Source organism: Engraulis encrasicolus, chromosome 18 (genome assembly GCF_034702125.1).
Source record: "Engraulis encrasicolus isolate BLACKSEA-1 chromosome 18, IST_EnEncr_1.0, whole genome shotgun sequence".
NCBI lineage: Eukaryota > Metazoa > Chordata > Actinopteri > Clupeiformes > Engraulidae > Engraulis > Engraulis encrasicolus.
Window position 1 is genome coordinate 17,883,392 of NC_085874.1, and position 19,861 is coordinate 17,903,252.

The 19,861-nt window shown below is 42.0% G+C and overlaps 1 protein-coding gene and 1 long non-coding RNA gene across 5 annotated transcripts; one reads left to right on the top strand and one right to left on the bottom strand.

The window, feature by feature from the left end:
- Window positions 1-7,155: 7,155 nt before the first annotated feature.
- Window positions 7,156-15,680, top strand: LOC134468473 (E3 ubiquitin/ISG15 ligase TRIM25-like). 4 transcript variants are annotated; one of them, XM_063222391.1, is made up of 7 exons: window positions 7,156-7,859; window positions 7,950-8,045; window positions 9,361-9,594; window positions 10,541-10,673; window positions 12,147-12,209; window positions 13,774-13,875; window positions 14,870-15,680. In XM_063222391.1, exons 1-7 carry the CDS (start codon window positions 7,260-7,262, stop codon window positions 14,956-14,958), a joined length of 1,317 nt encoding a protein of 438 aa, XP_063078461.1. In that variant the 5' UTR covers window positions 7,156-7,259; the 3' UTR covers window positions 14,959-15,680. The 4 variants fall into 4 exon arrangements, with proteins under 4 accessions (XP_063078461.1, XP_063078462.1, XP_063078463.1 ...); XM_063222392.1 differs by having other exon boundaries at window positions 13,774-13,863; XM_063222393.1 differs by having other exon boundaries at window positions 9,361-9,477.
- On the bottom strand, window positions 9,429-18,638 carry LOC134468475 (uncharacterized). The gene is made up of 3 exons (XR_010038809.1): window positions 18,543-18,638; window positions 16,072-16,112; window positions 9,429-9,528 (listed from the first exon to the last, which is right to left on the bottom strand). It is a non-coding gene; the product is annotated as an uncharacterized LOC134468475 (long non-coding RNA).
- Window positions 18,639-19,861: the final 1,223 nt, after the last annotated feature.

The window sequence follows — 19,861 nt, forward strand, 5'->3', positions numbered from 1 at the left end:
GCATGTCTGTCCAAATTAAAATCAGAAGTGTTTTTTTAGGCTTGGAGTAAAATCAGCAGACAGAGTAACTACCTGTAAAGTACATAGAAGCTTGCCCTACCGTGGCGCATATGGTAGGGCACTCGTTTGCTATGCGGCTGACCCGGGTTCAATCCCCCCCCCCCCCGGGTCCTTTGTCAACCCTTCCCCGTCTCTCTCTTCCAACTCGCTTCCTGTCACCATCTGCACAGTACTATCATGAATAAAGTAAAAAAAAATCTGTTTAAAAATACATAGACTGTGAGTGATGCATGTGCTTGTAGAACACACGTACACAGATCATAACTCACAACTAAAAGCTCAATCTAAACTGATCCAAGCTCAAGCTGAGGACTGATATCTGCTAAACGTCATATAAAGAGGTTAATACAAATTATTGCCATTCATGTCATACTGGTTTCTTATCCATGTGATGTTGATGAATTCTGCTGTTCAAGTATCAATATGATTTCAAGACCAATGGAAATCAGATATGAATATTGATACTGATTTATAACTTTTGAATGGTGAATACATTTAAACCGACTACTTTTTGTCTAAATAATTGCACAGACATAATGGACTTGTTTAACCCTTTTTGAGGCATATCTATTTCACACCAGAGTTCAACCAAGTTTTTTGATTGATATCAATCATATTCATTTCCTTTCGAATCAATCAAGTAATCCTTATCATTTGTTACTATCCAATGGGGTGACCAGCTCAAGTCGAAGAGATTCACAATAAATTGATGCTTCATGGAGGGCAGGGTACATCAAGTTTATATTAGGAACGCCCTACGGTAGAGACGGTAACGGGGAGATGAGGGTGACTCAAGGGGTTAATTAGACTGAGGAGCAGCAGCGGCACTATACTAGTCCAACCACTTTTGACTGCATCCTATGAGCCTGGGTGGTCATGTCCTTTTAAAGCATGCTCTCTTTCAAGGCATAAAGGCTTCATTTAACGCACTAAGTCTACAATGACAGGATCCCTGCCTACCACTAATCCCTTACCCAATGGAGCAAGCACAGTCAGCGAAGGCTGCCGCAGCAAGTGAGTGCCACACAACTCAACACAGCGAGAAATACGTGTGTGTGTGTGTGTGTGTTCTGACAGTGATGCATCTGAAACGGAACCTCCTTGGAAGCTATGCAAGATGATTGTTGGGCCAGGGGATGAGGAGACAATGTACCTTTTTGCTGCTCCTTCTGCCGAACGTGGAAGGCACTCGTTCCGAGGCCTTACCCGCCCCAAAAGCCAAAAACAACACTACATTTTTACATTCATGGAGGTTTTAGCGGAGGCTCGGCTACTGAAAGAGATCTATGGGGAGTCAAACTCTCTACTCCTCTCGCCAGCCTGTGTGTACATGCCCCAACTGATTATGAGGAGCCTTAGCTGGGAACAAGCTGTTCCCTTTTATCTGCCTCGAGCTCTGCTCACTGCCTAAACAGTTCCTTTACCTACAGTATGATGTACCTGAGAGATGCAGTACCTCGCCTGAGGTTGCTGGTGTATGGTACTTTCTTTTGCATCTTGTTACAGTAACAGTTTGTTGTCAAGTTCCTGATGTGTGAACCACGTATACACATTGTCTGGTGCTTCACACCTTTCCCTCATGTGTGTATAATACCGGTTTGGTCCAAGAATTATGTCATAATGGGGAAATATATCAAGTTTTTGCTCAAGTGTTTGATACAGAGAAGGGGGGGTGGTTCCTCACTGCCTCTTCATTGTTTTATAATGTGATTAAGAGACAGTAGAAGACTGGGTCTCTACACTGTCATGCACTTTGCCATATCAAAGAAACAAACTTGCACCTAATAGGTACAGTACATCTTGTCCACAAATGTGTGATGGGTTAGAGAGAAAGAGCTAGCTAAGGAATCGCCTGTTTCTTCTAAAGTCCACATTGTGCCCAGGGCTTCTGGTCTCCATAACGACCATTTGCAGAAGCAGGAGCAGTCATCCCCAGGGTCTAGGGAGACATCGGCTGAATTGGAGATAAGCTCTGTGGTTGGAAGTGTGCTGCAGACAAGCGATGTGATTTCAATGCAGAGCAAGGACCCGTCTCTCTCTCTCTCTCTCTCTCTCTCTCTCTCTCTCTCTCTCTCTCTCTCTCTTTCTCTCTCTCTCCCTGCCTCTCTCTCTCTCACACACACACACCTGAACCATTTTTCATATTTGAATAAAGCAAACAGGACCGGGGCGAAGAGGGTCTGACAGCCGTAAATGACATTGTCAGTGCAAAAATTATCAGCCAGTTTACAATCTGTTTGCTCACGGAGAGCAAACACAATGTGTGTGGCATCTCACAGCCGACTTGAATGGCAGCCCACTCTCTCTCTCTCTCCCTCCCTCCCTCCCTCCATCTCTTTTTCCCCCTCTCCCTTCCGCTCTTTCCCTTGTTCTTCCTGCATCCCTGACTCTCTCTTTCTCACCGACACAAAGACTTTCCCTCTCTCTTTCGCTAAACACCATCTTCCTTGCTCTCTCCCTGTCTCTCAGAAAAGAGGGAGGAAGAGGAGATGGGGTGGAAAAGGTGAAAGGAGGAGAGGAAAGAAGGGTGATATGATGTTGGCAGTATAAGGCAGTATCTGCGGCGCTGGTCCGTTTCTATCTGGCTTAACTTGGAGATGACCACCACAGGGTCTGAGGTGCATTCTTTTTCGCACACATTTTGACGAAATTAAGAATTCATGAGGCTGGAAGCCATCATCTGGTCTGACTGTGGAGGCTTGTGTGTTTAGTGACTGCTGAACAGACTGGATGGGGCACTGTGTGTGTGTGTGTGTGTGTGTGTGTGTGTGTGTGTGTGTGTGTGTGTGTGTGTGTGTGTGTGTGTGTGTGTGTGTGTGTGTGTGTGTTTGTGTACGTGTGATAGATGGAAAGTTCTCCCCCTTTGTTCCTTCTCCTGCAGTCGTATTCTCTCTTGGTTCCTTTACTTACCGAAGTGAATTCCACTTGCCATCTGGTGCCTTGCAAACACTCTGCAATCTTCTCTCCCTCTCTGAACCCCCTATGGATTGCAGAATTTTGGAAAAGTTTCTAAAAAACACTTTTGTTATTTATCGGCAAAATACAGATTTGCTTTTGTAAGCCTATATATAGAATTTGAGAGTGGGCTTGGATATATGAAGAGTTCAGATGCAAAACCCCCTAAGTGCCGTTTCAGAAAATAATCTTAATTCATTTTTATTAACTACAAAGCTATCAAATTTGCATATTTTATTTATTTTATTTATGTAATATAACTATTTACATGTATTATCAAGTACATGAATGTAAACCAAACCAACAACAGGGTTTGGAAGTCAGAGGCGTGCTCAGTCCCTTTAGGAAGATGAACAACAACAGGGTTCTCTAAAAATATAGAAGTGCAGGTCTTTAGAAATGGAGTTAGGGGCTTTTGCATCTGAACTCTTCATATGCACTACATCAAGCAAGAATGGAAGACAAGTATTGCTTTCAAGAGAATCACTCGAGTAGGCTCTCAGAGAATCACATGAGTAGGCTCTGTCTATGAAGATCCAGGTCAAGGTGTTGAGGTAGGCAACTGGATGTCTTTACAGGACTTTACATAGGCTTGTAGCATAATAATCCATTAAGCGTGATGATGAACAATGATCAAAATTTTTGCAATGTAAAAATACAAATAAAAACATTTTTTAAAAAAAGGAAGCCAATTAAACAATTATAGATCATGTTGGCATGTATTTTCCATATTATAGCCTGTTAGGCACATTAGGCCTGTAGTAGATGATAGATAATGTAGATGATAATAATAAGAATTAGTTACAATAATAAGGTTGGCCCAAATATGAAGCAAGATACTTAATTTACTTTGTTGAAAGGCCAAGAATCAATTGTAGGCCATGCCATTTTAAGAATAGTATTATTTTTTAAATGGCAACATTTCTATAGCATTAGGCTACACCTTCACCCTTCCCAGAAGCCTCTCTGAAACACTGAAAGATCTGTCTTCAGTAGATAAAAAGCGCAATCATACACGTGGAAAAACACATCGGTGCCATTGCGCATCAGCCACCAACTAGCTAATCACACAGGACCCACGTCCGATTACTGACAAAAATCCTACATGCAATTATCACCTACTGTAAAGACGAGCGGCTCATCCCGTAAACCCCCTAACTAAATTGCTCTTCCTCTTTTCCTCTCCTCCGCAATCGGTCATAAAGAGGTGACCATCACTCAAGTTGTTTGGATTGGAGGCCCCGGTGTGTTTGGTTAGTGGAGCGAATGCAAATGCGCCTGAGGAATAAGGGACCGTTCCCATATCAGCCTCGGCTCACACGTCTAGAACAAACAGTCTGCTAATCTCGAGTGTTTCGCTATGATTTTTTTTGCGGTTGTGAAGCGCATCCTGACATGGGAGGGAATCGAGAAATGTTTTGGTGGCACAACGCGAAATGTGCGTCTGTCCGGTATTTCAACACGCACGGTTTATAGGCTAAAATTCGATGTTTAGCTTTTAATGAAACGAACTATGACTCTTTAGCCTTTGTTTTTCACTAATTATCAGACGAGGTTGGAGCCTGCCCTGTGCCATAGGCTACATAATTTTGAAAATTACATTTAAAATCGAATGTAGCCTATTTGTATCAGATTGCACATGCATTTTTTTGCCCTGTCTGAAAATGGAAAAGAAGGAGGGAAACTTGACCTAGTCCTATTGTCGGTTTGGTGGTGAAAGGGTTTATAGGAGGGGGGCATTTTAAAATCAAACCAAGTTTCATTTGAAATTAAACATATAGCCTATGCCAATTGTAAAATTAAATGATAAAACATTCTACGGACCAAACCAGGATTTTTTTCTAGGTATGAAATTAAGTAGGCCTATACATACCTAGTGCTTATTGTGTACGATAAGCATGCAATTAGTTGATTTTTGTTGTTGTTGCATAGATTAGGCCTACAGCCCCTAGTTGGCTTAGCCTGATTGAAATGAATATTGCACTGCAATATTGTTTCCCAAGTTAGAGTTTCCTGAGTAATGTGACCTAAGAAAGAGTCAAAGGCAATAGTCCGCCTGATGCACAAAGCTGAGTGACTGATGAGCAGTTTTGCACGTTAAGAGTGCATCCACCCCCCGAAAAATCATGAGACATGAAATAGGGGCGACATCTTCAGGCAGACATTGAGAGGTGTAGACCTATGTAGTATGACATAGCCTACCCGCATATGTTTATGCAAAAGTGGTTTGAGCAATTATGACAAGTAGGCCTAACTGACATAAACTATAGGCTGGTATGTTGCTGGTGGCAGCGTTGTGAGCTAGGCCTAACCTCATCAAGAAACAGCTTTGTTGTATGGTTTGTTGGGGAAAAAAATCTATTTAATCCAGGTAATTGCATTTGGGAGATTGCCTGGGAAATCCACCAGGCAATATGAGGGCTGACCCCCAAGTCGACTACGACGGGACAGTGAGTAGATACTGCCACCTTGAGGTAGTATTACATATCAGATAACAGTAGGCTACTCCGGACCATTAAAACACACTGCAGCTCTTCACATGAAGCTACACTATTTTTTTAGCCTGTATTAATGGTAGTTTGGCTTGTGTTTTTTATGACTACATACCCTTCAGCACTCATGCATCATGCCACAAGGTCATTTTGACAGAAGCTGATTAGACCCACTAGTAAAAAAGGTATCAAGGCACGGTGGGATTTTTTTTACAGAACAGTAGTTCAGCTGTCAATACATCGTGATTATTTGAGAACAATAAATAAAACAGATTCTGATCACACAGCGAATACTGTCACTTCAGGAATACGCTACCCTTCTACCAGAATCTTCAACCTTGTGTGTGTGTGTGTGTGTGTGTGTGTGTGTGTGTGTGTGTGTGTGTGTGTGTGTGTGTGTGTGTGTGTGTGTGTGTGTGTGTGTGTGTGTACATTAAATATGAACACTTCATTGCATGGATGCTTGTACCCTACATTCTCTTGACTCTACCCTAATATCCCCCCGGGGATCAATAAAGCTACTGTGTGTGTGTGTGTGTGTGTGTGTGTGTGTGTGTGTGTGTGTGTGTGTGTGTGTGTGTGTGTGTGTGTGTGAAATGGCACGGCCTAATGGCTGAATGTACGTATGCGAGTGTGTGCTATATGTTAAATATGTTGGCCAATAATCTGTATTATGTTTTGTGTATTTGTGCATTTGTGCATGTAGCTAGACACCTTAATTTCCTTTGGCACACTACTCTCTCTACTCTAATTCATGGAGCTTGGACTTAATGGGCTTTTATAGGTCTATTCATGTAGTGTGCACATCACAACCATTTTTAAAATTTGACAGAAGAAGAAGAAGAAGAAGAAGAAGAAGAAGAAGAAGAAGAAGAAGAAGAAGAAGAAGAAGAAGAAGAAGAAAAATGCTGATAAAGACAGTGGTGGTGGCATCAACACATTAGTATAACCCAGTGTTTCTCAAAATGGGGCGTAAGCCCCCCTGGGGGGGCGCGGAGGTATCTCAGGGGGGGCGTGTGACATCTGATTTGGGCTTTTTTGCCCCAAGGAAATGATTGTCTCGCCAATAAGTCAATCATTTTAAAGCCCTCACCAACATTATATTATTCATTGTCATGAATTTGAATAGCATAGGAAATTAACACACATCTGCATTCGACTGCAGTCCCTCTTTGTTTAATCTCACCAGTCACTTTTCCTTTGATTCTGCGCAGCGATCGCAAAGTCAGTCTGCGCGAGTACTGCTGTTGCTTGGGGGGGGCTCGGAAGCATTCAGACCCTCTGAAGGGGGGAATGATGGAGAAAGTTGGAGATGGACTGGTATAACCTATAATGCAATGCTGGCATAATGTAGACGACAATGATGATGCTGCTGCTGCTGCTGATGATGATGATGATGACAATGAGAGGGCAACAGAGAACCAACAACCACAATATATATATATGACAACATCTTCAATGATGAGCCATTTCCCGGGTCCAGGGGAGGGGGAGCCCCCTCCCTGTAGTGTTTATTTATAGCATGTGTATCTACTCTATCCGAGCACGCCAAAGCGCACTCTAGTGTCTATTTGTGGTGACCTGAGCTCGTCCCCCACTGCTCACCAATCAGACAGGACCTCTCAGGTCCAGTTTTGTTCTGCTGCTACAGTCACACTTCACGGTGCCCGGTGCACGAACAAGGACTATTAACATACAAGTATACCGTCTTCGCTTGGTATCTGGCACAAGTGCAGCTGTCTGAGTTGTAAAATGGCTGGTGTCTCAGATGAGTTCAACTGTGCTATTTGTCAGGACCTTTTGAAGGACCCAGTGACTCTGCAATGTGGACACAATTACTGTTTCAGTTGCATTACGGAGTACTGGGATAAAGAGGAGCAGAGCTGGGATAAAGACGAGGATAAAGGTGTTTACAGCTGCCCGCAGTGCAGACGGACCTTCACGCCCAGACCTGCGCTGTCTAGAAACACAATGATGGTTGACATGCTAGACAAACTGAAGAAAGCCGAGCCCCAGCAGATCGATAAGGTAACGCCGGATGTTGCTGGTGGACCCACTGCTGATGTGAAATGTGATTTTTGCAAAGAGTACAATGCTGTCAAGTCGTGCCTATCATGTACGCTGTCCTTTTGTGAAGAGCACATCAAGCCTCACTACGAAGTGCCTCACCTAAGCAAGCACAAGCTGGTGAATGCCACCTCACAGCTACAGGAGAAGATCTGCTCTGAGCATGGCAGGATCATTGAAGTGTTCTGTCGGACAGACCAAAAGCTCATTTGTTTTCTCTGCTCCGTGAACGACCACAAGGGTCACGACACTGTCCCAGATGTCGAAGAACGAACTGAAAAACAGGTTAGATACATTAAGCACGATATATAAATGGGAGAGATGTAGCCTATTAATACAAGATGCACTGTTCATGATGTGACTCTCTGCCCTTAGAAAAGGTTGGAGGAGATGACGAGGAAAAACAAGAATCAGATTCAGCAGAAAGAGAAGGAGCTGCGAGATGTCCAGCAGTCCCTAAAACATCTAAGGGTGATTGATTTACAACATTTATGCATCTTCATTGGATATTGGCAATGTGATCAAGAGCCATGGTCTAATGGTTAGAGAGGTGGTCTTAAGGTCAGAAGGTTGCAGGGTCGAATCCCACCCAATACCTCCTCTATTCATGGCTGAAGTGGCCTTAAGCAAGGCACCTTACCCTACATTGCTCCAGGGATTGTAACCAATACCCTGTAAGTATATATAATGCAATCTTCTTGCACGATCCAGACCCAGTGTCAAGTGGTCAACATCACAGGGTAGGGGAGGCACATATTTGCTACCGAGTGAGCCAGGCCTTTGTCTTTTTTTACTGTTGCTGGGCATATCATATGCACAGTGATGTTTGCAGTGCAAATTCAATACTTACAATGAACACAACAGGTGTTACATTTGACAATCTAGGTGTTAAATGAACACTGCAAAATTGACAGTGTGGGTTATGACTTAAGCTAATTTCTTTCAACCACACTCCTGAGTTGTTTGAAACAAAGCGAAGTGAAAGTGAAAGCCAAACTGGGAAAATCCAACTCCTATTGCCATTGTGACACAGCACTCCACAGCACACAAGTGTTCACTGCACACTACGAAATTGCATTTATGTCTCACCCGTGCAAGGGGCCAGACCCCAATGGCGGAGTAGTGCGGCGGGGCGGTACCATGCTCAGGGCACCTCATGAAGCAGGATGGGGGAGAGCACTGGTTAAATACTCCCCCCAAACAACCTGGCGGGTCGGAAGTCGAACCGGCAACCTTTGGACTACAAGTCTGACCCCCTAACCGCTTCCCCATGACTGCCCAAATAGGCTAACCATGCAGGATGAATGAAGGAAACAGCATGTTGTATGCAGAAACCAATAGTACAGTAATACAGTGTGAGATTTTTACTTCAAGGGCTCAGAACCAGATAATTTTCGTAATAACAATTCAAGTTTTCCTGGGGATGATTGATTAGTCTTGCCGACTTCAGTTGACAGAAGTTACTTACATTCTTACATTTCTTGAAAACTTCTTCAGCTACTCAACAGTTTTTTTTAAATCTCATTTCTTTTCTATTTTTTAACATTTTATCTACATTTGGTGTCTGTGTAGGCGATTTGTCTCTGTGGTATTCAAAAGGTATTTTTCCAATAGTAAAACATCAACAAATCTACCATTCTTACGGTTCACCATATATGTTAGTGTGAAAATCAAATGGGCACTTCTTTTAAAAGAACATTACGTAGATGCTAAATGAATGTCAAGGTTACTTATTTTGATTGACTGGATATGCAGCATTGGCGAATAACCTCTTTTCTGCTCCCAGGCCTCTGCACAGCAGACCGTTGAGGAAGCTGAGAAGATCTTTGCTGAGCTGATCAGCTTCATGGAGCAGAAACGCACCGAGGTGACAGAGTCCATCAGAGTCCAGGAGAGGGCAGAGGTGAGTCAAGCCGAAGGACTCCTGGAGCAGCTGGGGAGGGAGATAGCCAAACTGGAGGGAAGAGATGTTGAAATGGAGAAACTGCTACAGACTGAGGACCATATCGATTTCCTCAAGGTAATCCTCCCTTGCGATTAAACCGGGTCAGGTCAGGTGTCCTCAAAATTCTATAATGTTCAGTCAGTTTGATAGAAGTATGCGGTAGCCCCTTAATGCGCGCCGTACCTCCAGTGGCACACTGTAATAGTCATTGAAATGTACCTACCATAGCACTACAATACTATGACACAACACAGGCCCTTTAGTAATGCACCACAACTTGGTCATTACCATACTGGTAACAACAAATGTATAAAGCCGCGTCTTAAGGGGTTAAAGGAACAGTCCAACCTTTTTGATTTTCACATATTTGCAGTATTTCCGAGCATTATTCATGAATGCGCATATCATTTTCTTCTCAGTTTTTTTCAGTACTTAGATTTATTGGATCAGAATTATTAGCATAGCTTAGCATAATCACTGGAAGTGAATGGGGGCATTAGCATCAAGCAACAAATGACCACAGGGCAGGATTATATAGCTGTTTTGCACTTGTGAATTTTACATTCATTTTAAAGTACTTTATAAGTACATTTGATGATGTTTTGTTTGCCCCCATAGACTTGCATTGCTACGCTTAATTTGGCTATACTGTTAAACTAGGCAATGGAAACACATAGACGAAAATTATATGCACATTCATGAATAATGCTGGGAAATACTGCAAATATGTGAAAATCAAAAATGGGTGGACTGTTCCTTTAAGCTTACATTTAAGTGTTTCTTTCTCAACGTACATTAGTTCAGTGAGTTAGGGATTTTGTTATTTACATAGCTGCTTTTCCTATCTGGTATGCTTTATAATTCACTTCCTGTGACACTGTCACAACATCTAGAACGTATTATGATAAGTGTATATAACTTAAATCAGACCTTTTGGGTCATGTTAGTGTATGTCTACTCAGCAAGACAAGTATGGGTTTTTCTACAGTGTGTGTGTATGTGTGTGTGTTTGCTTCAACAGAGTTTTGGTTCCTGCGGCCCTGCTCCTGTGTCGGAGATATCCAGCGTAACTTTCACTCCAAACGTATTCTCGACTGACGTCATGGCACCAGCTCTGAAGGAGCTCAGCAAGATGTCCCTGCAGCTACATTCAGGTATTTTTTAGGCATTTCTATTGTCTCTGTTCTCAGCAGGGCTTGACATTAACTTTTTCACCCACCGGCCACTGTGGCTAGTTTTGGCTAGTTTTCCCAGAGTCACTAGCCATTCAGGTATTTCACTAGCCACACATATTTTCTTTATCATGATAGTGTACGTCTTACCTCAGAAGATGAGGTGCTAAAGTAAAGCAAGATGAGTGTAAAGCTTTCTATATGGAAGTATAGAAACTTTAGAGTTACTGAGCTTTTTCTTGAAGTTAAATACAAACAATTGATACACAAGGGGTAAACAACAGAAGATAGGCTACTATGATGCGTATGTCATACCAAGGAATAAGTTGCCAGCCAAATTGGCTAGTGACACTGAAAGTATTACTAGCCACAGCCAAGTTTTACCAGCATTTGGCCGGTTGGCAGGTGCCAGTGTCAAGCCCTGGTTCTCAGCATTTCTATTGCTTGCTGTTCTAATAATACTAATTCACATTCAAATAGAAACATTGTGTTTCTTTTTTTTGTAAAGATGTATTTTTTTGGTCTTTTAGACTTTATTATGGACAGTGCAGTACAAGAGGTAGACAGGAAGCGAATGGGGAGAGAGACGGGCAGGGGTCAGCAAAGGACCCGGGCCAGGAATCGAACCCTGGTCAGCCGCATGGCAGGCGAGTGCCCTACCGGATGGCCACAGCAGGGCCTTCTTAGGCATTTCTATTCTCTCTGTTCTAAGCATTTCTATTCCTTGCTGTTCTAATAATACTAATGCATATTCAAATAGAAACATTGTGTTTTCTATGCATGCCATTAGTTACTTTAGTGCTTTATAAAATTTAAAACAAATTGTAAATCTAAGGTTCCTGGTTTCCAAACGGGTGGTTGGTAAGTGTGTATTGTTACGACAGGTTCTGTCACTTGGTAGGGAAAGCCCTGATTTACAGATCGAACTTGACGTCACTATCTGTGGGTAATTGATTAATTGCACACCTGTCCTTCCACCTGACAGACACACACACGGTTGGAGAGCAGGGCTATACGCATTAACGGTGTGACGTGTGCCATGTGCGTTACGCCCTTTTTTGGGGGAAAAACATTGGGGGGAAAGCCAATGCAAGTCAATTGGTGGTGTTGGTGGTGTAGACTAGCGTTGTTCACGCTCAACATGCCGAAAATGTTTTGTGTTGCCGGCTGTTCAAATAATATAGCCAAATAGCCGTGGCTGAAGAATGGATTGTGTTCATTTAGGCTGACCGATGTAGCATGTCAGTTAATGAGACATTCGATTTATTTTCCCCAAAAAGGGGGCGTAACGCATATTCACGAGCATGAATGCGTATGCGTATGGACTTTCTCCCTTTTGAATGTTAGCCAGCTGTGTGTCATGGCTGGCATTTCTGAACACTAACCACACAGCGGCCAATATATTTTCCAGCCAGTAATCAATCTTATCCTGCTTTTCTTTTAATCTCCACACAGAAGTCAAAGCTAAAGTCCCTAGCTCCCAGGCTGATGACTGCTCTCTTCCCACTATAATGAAAGGTAGGCCTACCTAATTTACATGTATTTTGTATTATTATTCGACAACTGCATTATGTTCGTTTCCACTCCGTTTAGTCTGGTTGGTAAGTTCATATATATGCATAAAGGTTGGTGAGCGAATACTTTTGGTAATATAGAGGAGTACACTACATTAAAAAAAGTATTCGCTCACTTGCCTTGACTCACATATGACATTAACTGCCATCTCATTTCTAACTCATATGGATCAATATGATATTGATCCACCTTTTGCAGCTCTTTCAGCTTCTACTCATCTGGGACGGCTGAAGGATCAGGATATCAAAACATTTTGAACAATTACATATGCGTCCAATGTTGTGGGAACAGTGTGGAGTGTGCCCCTTCCTCTTCCAACATGACTGTGTACATGTTGCAGCCTGATCTCCAAAAATTCCGTGCTCCTGGACACGGATGTTAAGGACACGAAATCCGTGTCCAGGAGCACGGATTTTGCCAAAATTCTGTGCTCCTGGACACGGAATTGTTTTCCGTGCTCCTGGACACGGAATTATTTTCCGTGATGGGCACACGGAAGTGCTTTCTGTAGGCTATTACCACAGCACTGTGTCATTAGAAAATACATACCAAATGCTAATAATAAACAAAATAAAGCTATAGCAATTTAAGTTGTGCCCTGACCAAAACATTCCCTAACCTTAACCTGTCATTAAAGACATATTTTTGAGAAATACCTTTTCCAGTTGGTTGCTAGGCTATCAAACTCATATAATGAATAAAAGAAAACTAGCTGTGCCCAGACCAAAACAATCTCTAACCCTAACCTGTTAGTAAGAAATGTTTTTTTATAGACAAAATATTTGAAATAAGAAAAATGCTGAGAAAACACAAGACTGTGGAAATAGCCTATAGAAAGCACTTCAAACAATTCCGTGTCCAGGAGCACGGAAAACAATTTTGTGTCCTTAAACGGATTTTGTGTCCTTAACATCCGTGTCCAGGAGCACAGAATTTTTGGAGATCATGTTGCAAGTGCACAAAGCAAGGTCCATAAAGACATGGATGACAGAGCCTGTGGATGAATTCGACTGACCTACACAGAATCTTAACCTGAACCAGATAGGACACCATAGGGATGAATTAGAGCGGAAAATGAGAGCCAGGCCTTCTCGACCAACACCAGTGTGTGACCTCACCAAAGCGCTTTTGGAAGAATGGTCTAAAATTCCTGTAAACACAGTCCTCAACCTCGTAACGTGGACAGCCTCCCCAGATGAGTTGAGGCTGTAATAGCAGCAAAAGGTGGACCAATATTGAGCCCTATGGGTTAGGAATGGGATGGCAGTCACACAGTTCAAATGTGAGTAAAGGCAGATTAGCAAATACTTTCCAGCAATATGTGTAGTATACTTCAGATAACACTACAGTTCTTAGCTTGTTTGTTTTTTTAACAAAGGTGTGATTTTATAGTATATTGTTGAAAAATGTGTCCTTTTCTTGCTGATTAGACATACCTGTATGCTAACATGAACCAAAGGGTCTAATGAACATACACTACTGACAACAAGTTATCTTCCTGCTACAGCGATCAGGACTGGAGACAGAGTCAGGTTAAAGTCCTCTGCTGGTCTGACAGTGCGATTGGAGATGGTGGGCGTTACTCACGGGACTGTAGGTGAGGTACTAGGTGAGCACCCACAGGGTCCTTTAATACTCCTCTGTCGTTTCTTATCTCATACTACTGGCTGATTGTAATGTGTGCAAATGTATAATGTCAAAATCACATTTTGTTTAACCCCTTAGCACAGCACCTGTTATAACCTTACTGTCACCAAAATTGCAATGTATATGTCTTAATCCAGTGGTTCTTAACCTTTTTTCCTTAGCGCACCCCCTTAACTGTGCCGAAGACAAGCCGCGCACCCCCAACACAAACTTCTACATGTGTATATGCACTAAAAATGATAAATGAGTGATTAATTACTATGATTCTCGCTTGAGACATGAATCAATACCTGAATGACTTTAAATGGGGACCAAAAGGTGTTTAATTTTGACTTCATTTGGCCTAATTATAATGTTTGCAAGTAAAATTTTGGTCACAACCTCTACACAAACAAAGTTCTGTGCACCCCCTGGAATCTCTGCCGCACCCGCAGGGGGTGCCCGCACCCCAGGTTAAGAACCACTGTCTTAATCTGTTACTTAAGGCTCTCGGCACACATAGCAATGTTGTTATGATGTAGTTGAGTATTTTCAGCAAATAGTGAATAGGCCCACCAGCGACCCCATCTGCAGTAACTACTCAGTAAGAGGCTACTGGTCAAAGTTTTGTATTACATAACGTTACACTTAGATGACACTTTTAGATGACAATTTACAGATATTACAGGGTACTGGTTACAGTCTCTAGAGCCATAACTGGATGGTAGTAAGGCATACAGGGCATTTGCCCCTTAGACTGTTGATGAGCTTTGGCCTGGTCCATTCTTTAGTGCAGTGGTATCAGTCCTCATGCCGCTACAGCTGACCTCTCCGGGTCAGATGTAAAATAATCATTTTGGCTGTTTTGCGGTCAAAATAGCTCGTGATAGATGACTAGAAATGATCTCACGGGCTTCATTGTCTCTGTGCCAATTATGTGTCACATTTTGTTTGATTCTGTTCCCTGCTCCCCCCAGACTGGAGCCTACCTGTACCAGACCTTGTTGTTCAGTATCCTGAGGTGACTGTGGAGGCACACAGCTCGGACTATGAACTGGTCCCATGACGCACCACATGCTACAGGACCTACTGTATACCGCTCATATAGAGTGCGTTTTAATATGCGACCTTGCCTCCTCCACTTGCTTCTCGTCATGATGACATCACTGACAACAGCATTATATTTCAATATCTTGCAAAAAATCAATTGTAGAGTCTTTTTATCATTTGCAATTGGGATGGTGAATGAAAAACAGTCCCTCAAAAGTTGTTGTGGCTAGGCTGACAGCTGGGAAACTTTATCGTTTTCTCCACGGAGGAGGGGCCAGGAGGCGGGACGAGGAGACAAGCGCAAGTGGAGGAGGCAAGGTCGCATATTAAAACGCACTCTTAGACGGGCCCAGAGGAGATTTGAACACGTACCAGGACCAGTACCAGAACAATAATACCACAACTGACTTTAAAGGTGCACTGTGTCGTGTATTTTTAGTAGTTTATTTCCAGAATTTATGCTGCCCATTCACGAACATTACCCTTTTCATGAATACTTACCACCACCATCAAATTCCAAGTATTCATTATGACTGAGAAATGTGCTTTTCATGCATGAAAATAGCCTAGAGATCTTCTCCATTGTCCGCCATTTTCAATTTCCAGAAATATACATTTTTAGCTGGAAAACTTACGGTGCTTTGGTCAATATTAGTTCATTATTTAGTAAATATTCATGAAAATTGATGATCAAATTTGGCAGTAGACAGCACAGTTTCGATGAGCAGCATAGTTACAATACCTTAGTGGTCACGATCCTACACGGTGCACTTTTAAATGTGATCTGTCTCACATTTTGTAATCACACACAGTGGATTCTTTTTGAAATTAGACACATGTTTTAGCAAAACATATAAATGAACTTTTAAACATCTATATGTCGTTTTTCATTTTTAATAAAGTTTGAAATTCATTATGGTGTTTATACATGTGTTGAGCATTGTCCTGTAACATTTTGAGGTCATTTAGATGATGTACAGTGCATCATAAATAAAATGAATTATCATCGATGTGTTGTACGGTCTACGCACACATAACCACCCCCACCTGTATTAGCACACAAACCAAGCTGCACATAAGCACTCTGATATGGTGCTGGGGACATGTAATGAGGAACTGCATTACTCACGTAACAGGACGAGATCCTAGAGACCTTGGACTTCATGAAGCCTGCAGAAGACAGGGTGTACATTATTACATAGCTGGAACTGAGGATGCTGTAGGCCAGGGATCAGGAACCTTTTTGGTGGAGAGAGCCATAAACGCCAAATTTTAAAAAATAAATTTTCATGAGAGCCATACCATTTTAAAAACACGGAATACAATCTAAAGCATGCATTTCAATTAAGCCCAACAACTTCAGAGTGTACTGTCAAAGTTATTACTTTTATTGATAACAGCTAAGTATAGGGTTGCCAAGTCAACTTCATTATGGCGAGGGACGGGTCTGGGAGAATTTTGTAGTTCTTAGATATAATTTCCTGCATTTTAACACTTTTAACCTCCCTTGTCCCGTTTCAACTCAATGTAGAACCCGTACATTTATTTATAAATACAGGACGATTCCATATGTCAAGGGATGGTTGGCAACCCTAGATAAGTAAGAGCCATATACAGTTCCCTAAAGAGCCACATGTGGCTCTAGAGCAGTGTTTCTCAACCTTTTGTGTGTGTGCGTGTGTGTGTGTGTGTGTGTGTGTGTGTGTGTGTGCTGTCCAATAACTGCACTAAGGAACGTTTGACCCTTGATCACTGGACATACTTGTTTTTCCTGCTTACCACAAGCAAAGACTGTGATCTGTCGGAGCTGGCCCAGTTACTGGGGAACCTCTTTGTGTGTGTGTGTGTGTGTGTGTGTGTGTGTGTGTGTGTGTGTGTGTGTGTGTGTGTGTGTGTGTGTGTGTGTGTGTGTGTGTGTGTGTGTGTGTGCCTAATACACTTACCTGTACTTTACTGTGACATTGTGAGATTTTTCAACCCCTATCATACTCTGTACACTGCCTACTTCTACATACTATACTATATCATAGATGTATCCATCAACACTTGTTCCAGGTCATGTTAAGATTGTCTACCTTAACTGACAGAGTATGTTTTTTCTGCATTGGTCTATCCCAACTCACAGAATGTCTTTTTGCACAATTACCTTTTCTACTTTTATTATCTCTACTATTTTATTTTATTTTCCCCGCCCTGATGACTATTCCTGTGTTATTTGTGTCTTGAAATGTCCATGTGGGCTTTTGTGTATTTGTGTATTTATGTAAGCTACTGGATACCTGAATTTCCCCCTGGGGATCAATAAAGTTACTCTACTTTTTTAGGTGAGGCACCCTTTCAATTACTGAAAAATTTCAAGGCACCCCTAAGCAACAAGCTGTAACATGGCATCGCATCGGATACCACAAAAGAAGAGTAACACATTTGGAGCCGTCACACGACCTACGTTCGAAGTTGCAGCTTACTGGGGCGACCTAAATTTACTTTATTGTGCGTAAATGGCAGATGAAAGACTCCACTGAGCACTGACTAAGCAATACTTTATTAATTCAGAAAAATATGTGTTAAATTACAGAATTTATTTATCAGCCACGTTTCCGCGGCACCCCTGGTTGAGAAACACTGCTCTAGAGCAGTGTTTCCCAACCTTTTTTATCCTGGGTACCCCTTAAGCCATTTTGTCATATGACATGTACCCCCTCGCCCTCACTCATGTTCTGTTGCTCTATCCCAATGTGACTACAGTCAATGTATTTGTTATTATTACATTTTTCCGCGTACCCCCTGATGTGTGCTCGCGTACCCCCAGTGGTACATGTACCCCTGGTTGGGAAACACTGCTCTAGAGCCATAGGTTCCTGACCCCTGCTGTAGGCCTACACCAGTTAACATTATTTAGTATGAGTACCCCCTCTAGTGGTGATCCTAAACAGTAGGCCTACCATCTCTACACATTTTGCACTCTTCGTCCTGATTTACACGACTGCTGATGCTGATGTCAGTGGTGTAGTCTACTTTTTTGTGGTGGGTATACTGTATATTTGAGCATTTTTTTAAGTGGGTATACTGTGTATATTTGTGCTATTCTAAATAATGGATCAGTCAATATTAAGTGTGTAGCCTATACCTACTGAAATCCCTGACATTTTGAATTGGGTATACTCCAATAGCGGATGCTATTACTCATAGAGTATTTTGATGTGTACTATTTATAGACTGGTCCTGACCATCCCATAATACTACCATGGCTCGCGAGGCTATACTATTTAGGCCTAGGCCTTCCGGAGACTTAGCCTGTTCTAAACACGAGCTCTTGCTTTCTGTCCTTTGCAAAGATAAATACATTAAAGCAACATTTTCACAAAAAGCAGTGGTTCCGCAATTCCTTTTTACCGTTACATAGACATTATATACCTTCATGTTATGTTAGGCCCTAGAGCCAACATGCTCCATCGAGATTCGGACCATGATTTGAAACTTTTGGCTTCAATGGTGTGAAATATTGCTGCGACATTTAGCGTTTTGCAACAAGAATGGCCACCTTGTAGAGATTCTAGACATCTCCAAACAAAGTAGTCTGGCTGTACTTCAGATATTTACCTCATCGGCAGATAAAACGTTCGCCTAAAATAGTTTCACTTCTCCTCAGCATTTAGCACTTCTTCCCAGACTGTTACATGCCTTCTTTGAGCCTTGTTCCGCTAGGTTTCCAGCAGTTCATCACGTGGATCACGCGTTCTTCCCGCCGGCAGAATTCCAATTACGCACACGGAAATAAAGAGGTACCGTTAGTAATAATGTTATTATCCATGTAGATTACCCCAAAAGAGACTGTCACAGTGAGTGAATATAAGAAGTATAATCAGACAGGGTGTATATTACTCGGTGAGGATATTGCTCTTTGTTTTATTTAGGCTACTTATTTACTTAATTAGCCTAATTGTAGGTGTGAGCTAGGTCTACCTATTTCATTCAAGATAGCCTAGGCATACAATGTGGAATAGGCTACAAGGAATGTAACACTTTTGTAAACACTTTTGTTTCAATCTTTTTGTCAGCTTTCATGTTTGCACATGTTAGATATGCTATAGCCTAATTGGCTATTCCACATTTCCATCCATATTCATGTGACATTTGGTAGACCTAAGATGATCAAACCTTCTTCTCAGGTGCAGAAAAAATCATTGTAGTGGAGTTAAGTTTGATTCATGGCTTAAATCTAATATTTTGAGGCCTAATGGAAATTTGACACACTACCCCATTCCACCTCTCATTCACTGTTCATGGCTGAAGACAACTGGTGGCAGATTAACATTTGTGGAGCATATGTCTGTAAAGGCAGATTTAAAAAAAAAAAAAATATTTCATAGTTCTGTGTTGAATTTTTAAATGTAGAATTAAGTACACATTTGCTGTAGGTTTACTGAGTTGTGGTATTGTTTCTTTTTATTATTATTATTAATCTACATGTACTGTCCCATCAGAATCTTTGAGTCTGAGATGTCATATATAGCATTTCTTTCTTTAAAAAATAACTTAATATATATATATATATATATATATAGAGAGAGAGAGAGAGAGAGAGATTTTCAGGGGCTTTTTATGCCTTCATTTGACAGGACAGTCGAAGATGGTGACATGAAGCGATTGGGACAGAGAGACAAGGGAGGATCGGGAAATGACCGCGGCTGGACTCGAACCAGAGTCCCTGTGGGTGGGCATGCAAGCCCAAATGTGGGGGGCTTAGCGTGCTGCGCCACAGCGCCTCCATGCACAGCATTTCTCATAGCGTTTATCACATAATTTCCTTATATCAAATGGCTTCCTGAATCTAAAAAAAACCTCCCAAGACCTCCACCAAACTGCATGGCACACTGAAATAGTCTGGAGTTCCATTCACAGGCATTCATAACAGAATT